The sequence below is a fragment of the Mauremys mutica genome, chromosome 3, assembly GCF_020497125.1.
Source record: "Mauremys mutica isolate MM-2020 ecotype Southern chromosome 3, ASM2049712v1, whole genome shotgun sequence".
Taxonomy (NCBI): Eukaryota; Metazoa; Chordata; order Testudines; family Geoemydidae; genus Mauremys; species Mauremys mutica.
The window spans coordinates 11,232,582-11,243,175 of record NC_059074.1 but is presented as its reverse complement, the minus strand read 5'-3'; the positions used below and the strand labels follow the sequence as shown (position 1 = coordinate 11,243,175).

At 43.3% G+C, this 10,594-nt stretch overlaps 1 protein-coding gene across 1 annotated transcript; it reads right to left on the bottom strand.

Moving 5' to 3' along the window:
* Nucleotides 1-510: 510 nt before the first annotated feature.
* LOC123366297 (gallinacin-13-like) lies at nucleotides 511-10,155 on the bottom strand. Its single transcript, XM_045009587.1, has 4 exons — nucleotides 10,098-10,155; nucleotides 3,596-3,741; nucleotides 2,742-2,833; nucleotides 511-659 (listed from the first exon to the last, which is right to left on the bottom strand). The coding sequence occupies exons 1-3, from the start codon at nucleotides 10,153-10,155 to the stop codon at nucleotides 2,792-2,794; spliced, it is 246 nt and encodes an 81-aa protein (XP_044865522.1). The 3' UTR covers nucleotides 511-659; nucleotides 2,742-2,791.
* Nucleotides 10,156-10,594: the final 439 nt, after the last annotated feature.

Here is a 10,594-nt window from a genome sequence, read left to right as displayed (position 1 = left end):
CTCCAGAGCAAAAAGCATAAGCTGCTAATGCTCTGTAGCTGGGGACTGTAACAATTAATATCCTCGGTGGATCTTCATATTGATATGGATAATTAAGCTATCCAACATTTACATTAGGTAAGATTTTTTTTTAAAGATTAAAGGGGATATAAACCCTCATGCTCCAGCACAGAAGCAAACTTCGAACTGAGAGGTAAAGAGGAACCTTCCCCTAAGGGAGAGTTATACCACTGGCACCCACTAGGGTGTAGCTCGCAACGAAGCCGGTGTCAGTAACAGGATACTGAGGAGATGGAGCAGTGGTCTGATCCAGAATAGCAGTTCTTATTAACGGAACCTATCAGAAACCCAGAAATCCTTACTCCCAATCTTATGCTTTTCTTTGGAAAAGATCAAAACACCTAGAACATGTAGGGACCAAAGAGGGTCTTTAAAAAGAGGACTGGCCACTAGATTGAAAAAAAGAGAGAAACGGCTATTTTGATGATCGCAGCCATCTTCTTTGCCTTTCTTCTGCTCTGATTAGGGCCACACAGCATATCCAAACAGCATCTCTTCCCCTCAGAAGTTTCAACAATGAATTCACACCGAGTATGGGCCCATTTACAGTCACTACCAGGATGGCTGCAGTGACGTGTGTATTCAAGGGTGCTCATCTCCTGCACAAGAGAAACAGTTTGAGGTTATTGGTGTAGGCACAAAACCGCAGGCAAACAGGAATTTTCGTAACAGATCAACCCAGAAACATGCACACAAGAGAAGTTGCTTATTCATTGTTGGTACGCAGGGAACAAGGTTTTCAGACCTTCATCTCTGGTTACATGCTTATCGTAAGGGCAAGTTACCGTGGCAGTACTGGCAGGGGAGGTCATTTGTACAACTGAGTATCAGATTTGCAGGTGCACTGGCCTAGCTGTCTGAGAGCAGCAACAAAACTACAGGTGCACAAACGGAGGCTTGGTTAAAGCTGGGTGCAAATTTGCCCCAGGACATCTACAATAGCCCAGATTTGCTTTTGACGGCCGTAAGTATCCCTAGAAAATAAGGACATTGAAGTCAGCTTGTTTTCCAACCCAAATATGAATCTCATCTCAATAGGGGAGAAAAAGGCACTTGCCTGCCTGACAAAGAACCTTGCCCACTATGACACTGACCTGCTTTCCTTTGTGAAGGCTGGTAGCTCTACAAGAGGGGAGGTCTTTTATAGCTTTCCAGGGTTACATAAGCAGATCCTCAGCTGGTGTAAGTTATCATAGCTCCATTAAGGTCGAAGGAGCTGTGACAATTTACAGCAGGTGAGGATCTATCCCAAGAGGTCTTGGCAGGCTCCATCCACCCGGATCCCTCCATGTCAAAACTTTACTGAAGGTTTCAAGTGAAAGAGCAAGACTCCGATGGGTCTAACCTTCTAAATTTATTCATGGACCGTTAAAACAGCACTCCTCTAACAGAACCTCTGGGCCCTGCACTGTTAGCCTTTTTCTTTATTGAAAGTGGACCATTTATTCCTATGCTCTTTGTTTCCTGTCTCTTAGCCAGTTACTGATACATTTCTTCGCATGCTGTGAATACTTAGTTTGTCTAAATAAACTATAAAAAGCGACAAAGAGTCCTGTGGCACCTTATAGACTAACAGACGTATTGGAGCATGAGCTTTTGTGGGTGAATACCCACTTTGTCAGACTCATGTGAGATGAAGTGGGTATTCACCCACGAAAGCTCATGCTCCAATACATCTGTTAGTCTATAAGGGGCCACAGGACTCTGTCGCTTTTTACAGATTCAGACTAACACAGCTACCCCTCTGATACGAAATAAACTATGTTATCCCGTTCTTTTTTGTCCACTATTTTGTAGGTGTTTGTAAATGTGGGGGAAAATTGGGCTAGCCCCAATAGTCCAGGCCAATGCTTACTTGGCCGGGGCTCACCTTGCGGCTGGCAGGCCCGAGCCTAGGCCCAAAGCCTGAACCAAGCTAGGAGTTGTGCTCCATAACCACTGTAATTGGGGGCGTGGGCAAGGGGAAGTAGTAAAAAGCCCCAGCAGCAAGAATAATTTGCCATAGGTGCCTGCTGCTTTTGAAATATAATGACCACTTGTGTAACCTATAAGTGTGAAGCAATTATCTAAAATGAGTAACCATGCCTCCCCCCTACCCCATTTGTGTGTGGAGCACACTCATCTCTGTCATTTTTTGGGAACAGAGTAAGACATCCTAAACTCTACTACCCATGATATAGTTCTTATTTTGGTGTTGAATTCAGGCAGTTGTATAATGAGGGAAAGATTGACTAGGAGACAACAGACTTTTGTCTCAAAATCAGAGCCCACGCAGAGCCAACCTATGCAGTGCAGGGTGTCCTGCTTGCTGCTTTAGTAGTTAGCTATCTGAGTGATGGTGTTTGGGGACTTGGTGGGTCTTGCAGAGAAAACAAAGACCCAGTACACCATGTTTGGGACTGAATGCAAGACTGTCTTGATTTCCTGTTTACACAGACTCATACCTCCTTGCTCTACATCCCTTAGTGATCGCTCTGATGTTCACAACTCACTTCACAGGTCTCAGAATGTAAAAGTGGGAATCTTCCTTATGCTGGAATCCCATAACCTGAGTGACATTTAATGAACAGTGCTGAAAAGCCCCCTAAATCCAGTCCGGGGATACAAATTCAGCCCCTAATGAGACTGATAATTCTGTTTCTGACACCGCCAGTATCCCTATTTACAGTCCCACCTCTTACCTGGAGTAGCCACGGAGTCTAAGAAGACAACAGCAAAGTGTAGAGGAGCCTCATGGCTGAAGGTTGGCTAGGAGCCCAGTGTAGTTGGAGAGCTAAGAAACAGAGTCAGAGTGAGATCATTATGTGACGAAGATAATAAGATTCTGCATTTATACAGGTTTCAGAGGGGTAGCCATGTTGGTCTGTATCAGCAAAAACAACGAGGAGTCCTTGTGGCACCTTAGAGACTAACAAATTTATTTGGGCATAAGCTTTCATGGGCTAGAACCCACTTCATCAGATGGATGGAGTGAAAAATACAGTAAGCAGTATGTATATTACAGCACATGAAAAGATGGGAGTTGCCTTACCAAGTGGGGCGTCAGTGCTAACGAGGCCAATTCAGTTAAGATGGAAGTGCCCTATTCTCAACAGCTGACAAGAAGGGGTGAATATCAAGAGAGGGAAAATTACTTTTGTAGTGCTAACTACATTGGCCTCGTTAGCACTCTCTTGAGGACTCCTCCGAAGAAGTGGCTATTCACCCACGAAAGCTCATGCTGCAAAACTTCTGTTAGTCTATAAGGTGCCACAGGATTCTTTGCTGCTTCTACAGAACCAGACTAACACGGCTACCCCTCTGATACATTCCTGCATGTACATTGGGAATTACTTTTGGGTTGGTGAGCATTATTGTCCTCCTAAAGGTTACACAGAATCAGATCCTCGACTGATCTTCAGTGGCACGGATCCACTGAAGTCAGTGGAGCTACGCCGATTTATACCAGCTGAGGATCTGTCCCACAGCCTCCAATTCTGCTTGATGGACACCAGACGAGGTCCATAACTGAGAGAAACAAGTGCAACCGCCTTACCAGATGCTTAGGTCGGCAGCATTTCTGCCTTCCATTCTTGCAGGTCCCCAGCTCGACCTCATCCCGGCTACCGATCTTCGTGCATTTTGCTTTACAGTAACCATCACGTCTGATGCAAGACTGGGTGTCTGGAAACCGCCGGTGTCCTACCAAAGGGAAAGAGTTTAGGGATGTGGGGCAAAAATTTGTCTGGGGGTTGGTTCTGCTTTGAGCAGCAGGTTGGACTAGATGACCTCCTGCCTGAGGTGCCTTCCAACCCTCATATTCTATGTTGAAGAGTATCTAATTTCCAAAGGACGGTACAGCACTTAGGGTGCTAACCTGGGCCTTATGAGACCCAAGTTCAAGTCCCTGCACTGCCACATGTTTCCTGGGTGGTCTTGGGCAAGTCACTTAGCTTCTCTGCAGGGGCGGCTCTAGGCATTTTGCCGCCCCAAGCACGGCAGGCAGGCTGCCTTCGGCGGCTTGCCTGCGGGAGGTCTGCCGAAGCCACGGGACCAGTGGACCCTCCACAGGCAAGCCCCCGAAGGCGGCCTGCCTGCCGCCCTCGCAGTGACCGGCAGAGCGCCCCAGTGGCTTGCCGCCCCAAGTTTCTCTGTGCTCTAGAAGCCTAGCTGTACAATGGGAACAATAGCACTTCCCTATCTCCTGGGGAGGGTCTAAGACTCAATGAATTAAAGTTTGTGAGGCCCTGCAATGGTGGGAGCCAGCTAAGACATATAAAATGAGTAACAAAGATAGATTTAAACACAAAAATCCAGGCGTGCTGGGATTCGATTTAGAGGTGTTTGATACCTACGTATAGCAGGAGCGTAACAGCAGGATGGGTTTTCTATTCTTACTCATGCACCAGGTGCTGCAGAAGGGAATCACCCACCCTCTCCCATTACCAATTACTCATTCTTCTGGCACGTAGCAGGAGGGCAGACTGACTCACCGTGTGAGCCGCTGCTCCCAAGCCATCAGTAACAGACCTTGAGTACAGTAACCGTGGTGGCCCCAAATTTACATTCTCCTTCAAATCCCAATGTCTGGAACCTGATGCTCCAAATTTCCTACCTCATTCCAATACCGGGGGCAGGAACTGTACCCCCTCATCAGTGTAGTTTCCTAATACTCACTAGTGTTGTGGTTTACAGTGGTAGTAGTAGGATTTTATGTTTGTATTTTGTATAATTTAAAATAAAAAATAAAGAATAATAAAATAATAATGTACATGAAACTCTGGGTTCGTCTGGCCAAGACTTCCCCGGAGCACCGTGTCGCAACCGACAGAACCCGGCTCCTACCTACCCACAGTCAACCTAGCTGGCCACTAGACTGATCCAGACTCTGGACTGGTAACTGTAACATCGACTGGCGGGACAATGTGTGTGTGTGTGTGTGAGTGAGTGTGTGTGTGAGAGAGAGAGATTGAATGCATATGCATTTGTTGTATCTTCAATAAGGCATATTGCCTTTTCCCCTGAAAAAGATCCCGTGTGCTTCTTATAAGCATAACATTTTTGGTGCAGAATTGCGAAAGGGGGAAAACATGCACTGTGATTATTAAACATACCGCTAAATATTGCTAAAAGGTGTCCCATCCATAGAAAGTGATCGATCAGTCAGGTGTGCACACCCCTGGTCGTAGAAGTGAGGGGCAATAGGGGGAGGATTAGAGTCCTCGCTCCGGCCTGTCTGTCGTGGAAAACTATACCGATATAAACTATTTGTACAAATTGTCTAGGTATATACACCCCTGGTCGTAGAAGTGCCGGCCCATAAGGGGGAGGGTTAGATTCCTCGCTCCGACCCGTCTGTTGGGGAAAAATTGCATAGGTGAATATACCCTCGGTCGAAGCAGGATCGAGCCCAGAAGGTAGGGGGCTTAGCGTTCCCCCCTCCTGCTCTGTCAGGCAGTTTTTAGTGGGTATAGACTTTTTGTGGTGTGTAAGTCCCAGCATGAGCATGGGCACGGAAAAGTTGTAAAAATAAAAGAGTTCCCTAAGAACAAAGCTCAAAAAGAGCAGAAAAAATTGCCATTGATACAGGAAATTACTCCTTTTCAACAAATCTTGCTCTGTTAAAACAAACTCTGAAGGATATAGGAGTTTGGGCAGTGTAGTATTTTTTGTGAGTGATATTGTGTTGATTTCACAATTAAAAAAAAAAGTTTAAGGAAAGGGACCAGAAGGGGTGGGGGCTAGTTAAGGAGCTCACCCTCCTTGCTAAATTGGTAGTGAAACAAAGCCTGTGCCCATGGGAAGGGGTGGTTCAGCGAGGAAAGCAGGATCAGGCCCAGACAAGCAGGCAGGCAACAAATGGAGAGAACAGAAAACAGGTTGGGAGCCCTGAGGGCATAGTGGCAGGAGGAAGGGAAGCAGTAAGTGCAGGCACGGGGAATTCAGATCCCTGGAACAATACTCGGAATGGTGATATCTGAACTAATGAAGGTGTCATTTTGGAAAATAAGCAAGTGATTTAAGGAAAGAAAGTGAGACGTTAACTCTGCAGAGGCTGGAGGGAATTAAGCAGTTGAATGCTGTAAAAATGTTCCAAAGGAAAAGAGTTATAAAAAGAGAATTCTTGGTTTCTTTGCAGCCATTCTGGAGGGGAAAATGGGCCCTTTTCCCAAAGGAATGTCTGTAAATAATCCAGGCACAAAAAATTCTAATTTAAATAATTTGACTATGGACAATTTAGTCAAATTTGCTAAAAGAACATAAAAGGTGTCTACTGAAAGTTAACTGCCCCCAAATGTATACCCATGTAATCTATGTACAGCTGTGTAAAAATTAAAGCAGTGTAAGGGATGTTGAGCAAAAAAGTATGTATGTATCTGTGTGTATAAATATATTGTGTAAATATGTGGAGTGTTTAGGACCTAAACCAATACTCCTGGTTTGTAAAACTCTTATTTTGTAGGTTTAAAATAAATTGGTTTGGTTTGGTTTTTAAATAATGCCACTAAAATCCATTTGACTCTATCATTCAAAGTTGCAAAACTGACAGACTTTTTGCCAGACACAGGGAGCCAGTGTTGTTTGGCTTTGGGAATTTAGCATTTAACCCTTAACGTACCTCAATGCTTTATAAAGATCAATATCTTTCTAAAAACCAAAGTTGTGGCTGCAGCAGGGCAGTCAAACCCAGGAGAAAGGAAAGAGATTCTCGATTTGGGTTTTGGTATCAAAATAGCAAATAAAAGCTGTACTAAAAACAACAAATTAATTTTGAGTGGAGGGTTGAGTGGAGTCAGTTTCGGTTTAGGAGCTGGGTGGTGGGTTTACAGGGGAACCCATGCTGGATTCCAGACACCCTGAACCCCCAGAAGGGCCAGATTGAGGGGTCCTGGCGCTGAACACGAGCTCTGCTGTATCCTGTGTTCATGTTGTCCAATAAACCTTCGGTTTTACTGGCTGGCTGAGAGTCGCTGTGAGTCCCAGGAAGAGGGGTGCAGGGCCGGGCTCCCCCACACTCCGTGACAGCTTGTGCAAGAATTTCAAGAACATTGAACACATCGGCCTCAAAAACAAATTGTCTAAATAAAAAAACATGGTATAATAAAATGTATTGTGTGTATAATTTTTGGAAAGAACCTTTACGGTCATATGATGCTTCTCAGCTATTACCTGTGAATAAACTTAAAGCTTAGGACAGCAAAAAAACCCATTACAAACTTGGTCTGCTGTATAAAAAAACCCTGAGGTACACCACCTCATAAATTTAATAACTGAACCTTGGAATAATTCACCCTAAACCCTTAAAAAGTAGAAGCCATTGAAACCTGGCCTGCCTATAAAACAAAAACATAGGAAAGTATGGGGGTAATTCCTCTGTTTTGCCTGCAATCAGCAAGGGTATTTGTAAAAGAAAGGGATATTTTAAGCAATAATCTGCCACCCCAAAAGAGGTAGAAACATGTTCTTTTCATCTTTCAAAAAATCAGGAAAAGCTGGTACCAGCTGAAAAGCAACCCAAAATGCCATGAATCTACAAAAATTGTGTTGTGTTTTATGTTTTGTCTTGTGTTGTTTGTTTCGTTGCTAGCATTGTTGTGTATTGTGTTAAAAATACTGCATTAAGCAAAAATAATAATAATAAGCATTGAAACTGTATTTACAAAAACCAATATTGCAAAAAGGGCAGAGGTCAAGGAGCTCCAGTCTGTTAACAGGGAAACATCCTCAGGTAGGAGACATCATATTAGGAGGGATTGGTTTTGAAGCAGGAATTATAAATATTATAGACCTGAAGGTATTTAAAAATAAGTTAAGTTCCTTGTCACAACTGCAAGATAGTCTCATTCACAAGCAGGCAAATACAACTGTGAACTTGGTACAAATAGATCTGGGAAACCTAAAAGCAACATGGAATATGTGGAGGTGGCTAAACACCACCTCCTGGCTGCTATATAAACAACAAATAGAATTAGGGAATAAAACTGCCTTAGCCATAGAATGTACTAAAATGCAAATTCTTAGTTTAGCAGCACTTGAACATGAAATGTTTGGGGTAATATCGGGGAATGTTTGGGTATCAACGCATCTTTTAAAACAACGGAAGAGGTCCTTGTTCTGTACCTACAAATATAAATAAATGCAGCATGTTTCCAGCATGGTTAAGCCTGATTTGTTATTAGGTAAAATTATTGTTAAAATTGCTCACCAACAGTCTGTGGAGATAGAAAACTGAAAAGTGATCCCGCTCCCAAAATTGAGCATGGGATCCTTTTGGCAACCCTGGGTTATGGGTCATTGGGCTGGGAAAAAGGAGAAATTACTGGACACCCGATGGTGTACAAAGTGGAGCCCTCAGAAATGGGTGTGCTTGTCCCTACCTGTCACCACAGAGCCATGCAGCAAGGACACATCGTTGGGAACATGTATGGGATGAACTAAAAAATGTGACACGTGTTTTGTACAACAAACAATGTGTATGTGTTATATCCTGGGAAACAGTATTTAAAAAAAATGCAAGTATCAGCCAACCCCCAGTGAATGAATAGAGATGTAATGCCCATGTATTATCTGCTAGCAATCACACGTACTATTTACCAAAAATTAAAAAAACACAAAGCACTATAACCGCCACCCTGGTTAATTTCTCTGTTACCCTTGGCCTAGATTGGCACAATCTAACTGATCACTTGTTGTCAGAAACAAAGGTGACTCAGTTTTTACTACAAACACAAAGGAATATATGTGGAAGCGTGTCATTCAAATATTACATCTAAATTCAAACATGCTAAAATTGCTAAATCTAAAAAAAAACCTGACAGCTTATCATTGGTACGATGTTTTTACAAGCTGGTCCCGGACCCCTAAAGTCTATTATGTTACACCCATTACTAGTTGTGTTAATATTGTCCTGTGTTTGCTTGATAGAAATGTGTTGTATGTGATATTGAACAAAAAGAATGTTTGTTAAATTACAACCACAAGCTCAAATTGTCTCACAGCTATAAAACAATTGTATAAAATATGACCCACTCAAGAATTGTTCTTGAAGAGTTAAAAGGGGACATGTAGTAGTAGATTTTATGTTTGTATTTTGTATAATTTAAAATAAAAGATAAAGAATAATAAAATAATAATGTAGCATGTATTAAATATATTGATGTATGATTTGACCATATCCTGCCAGCCACCTTTTTGAGTAGCAGAAAGGATGGCCTAATGTGCCATTGGTAGAGATGCATCAGCCAGAATTTCTTTGGGTCTGGACTGATTTCAAGGCAGTAACAGACCTTTGTGGGTCACCAGTTTGTTGTAGGCTTAGCATTTTAAAATAAGTACAAGAATGCCGTGGTTGTTTCTCTTTTGCATTGCAATTTGATGTTCCTGTTCAAAATGTTCTGTGTAAATCAATTCTGTTTTGTGTGTGAATGAGGAATGTGTGTTAAGAGGGAAGTGTGAAAGCCATCACTGAACCAGATGGTCTAGGGAGAAACCGGAGACAGATGCAAGGGTGCCAGGAGGCTCCAACATGCCCCTCCTGAAATGTCAGAGGTGGGCAGATTGACGACTCTAAAAATGAGACAGGCATCTATGAATGGGGACGAGATAGCTGTGATCAAAACCATGGGGTAACTCCCTGAGAGACTTAATAAAAGAACAAAATATAAAAAAAAAAATTAAAAAACAAGCACTCGTCAAACAACAATTAATTACAGCATGATGGTGCAAAACTCAATGAAGGAAAATGACTATATAAACAGGGTGCCTTGCTATGAAACTTTGGGTTTGTCCTGCCGAGACTTCCCTGGAGCATCGTGTTGTGCCCAATGGAACCCAGCTCCTCCCTACCGGTGATCAACCTAGCTGGCCACTAGATTGATCCGGACTATGGACTGGTAACTATAACATTGACTGGCGGGACAGTGTGTGTGTGTGTGTGTTTGAATGCATATGATAATTGTTATATCTTCAGTAAATGCGGTGTATTGCCTTTCCCCCTGAAAAAGATCCTGTGTGCTTCTAATAAGCATAACACAGTCCCCTACGTTTTTCAGTCTTACCTGCAGTCGCCAGGGAGACCAAGAAGAGAACCACAAACAGAATGTAAAGGATCTCCATGGCCAAAGGTGTGGCTGGCCCGTCAGAGGCACCGAGATAGATTGAGTGTGCAATTGTTTGAATGGCATATGTGAGAAGTCCCTGTATTTATAGAAAGTCCCCTACCAGAGAGCAGAGCACAAGGGGAGGAGCATAAATTAGTCACGCCCCAAATACAGGTTGCTGGCTTCTCAACCCCCTTTCAGGTCACTCTGACCCACTGGATCCACTCTCAGTAATATGCCCGCCCTGATTATTCAGCATTCATGTCTCTCTCTCTCTCTCTTTTTTTTGGCCCTTCCACATTGCCATTATGTTTCTCCCATGAAATATGCACAATCCGCTCCGCCCCAGCAGCTGGACAAGATGGGGTGAAATTCTCCCTCCTTCAGATCCGGCTCAGAGGGAAAGTGACAAGTAGCAAGTTAGTTCCCAATTCAACAAAACACTGTCAGGTGTA

What these genes read in the sequence shown, in the direction of transcription:
- LOC123366297 (XM_045009587.1), bottom strand. Translation starts at nt 10,155, where the DNA reads ATGGAGATCCTTTACATTCTGTTTGTGGTTCTCTTCTTGGTCTCCCTG. An exon ending in GGTCTCCCTGGCGACTGCAG is followed by an intron (nt 3,742 to 10,097) that starts GTAAGACTGAAA and finishes TCCCTTTGGTAG; the next exon opens with GACACCGGCGGTTTCCAGAC. An exon ending in GCTGCCGACCTAAGCATCTG is followed by an intron (nt 2,834 to 3,595) that starts GTAAGGCGGTTG and finishes TCTGTTTCTTAG; the next exon opens with CTCTCCAACTACACTGGGCT.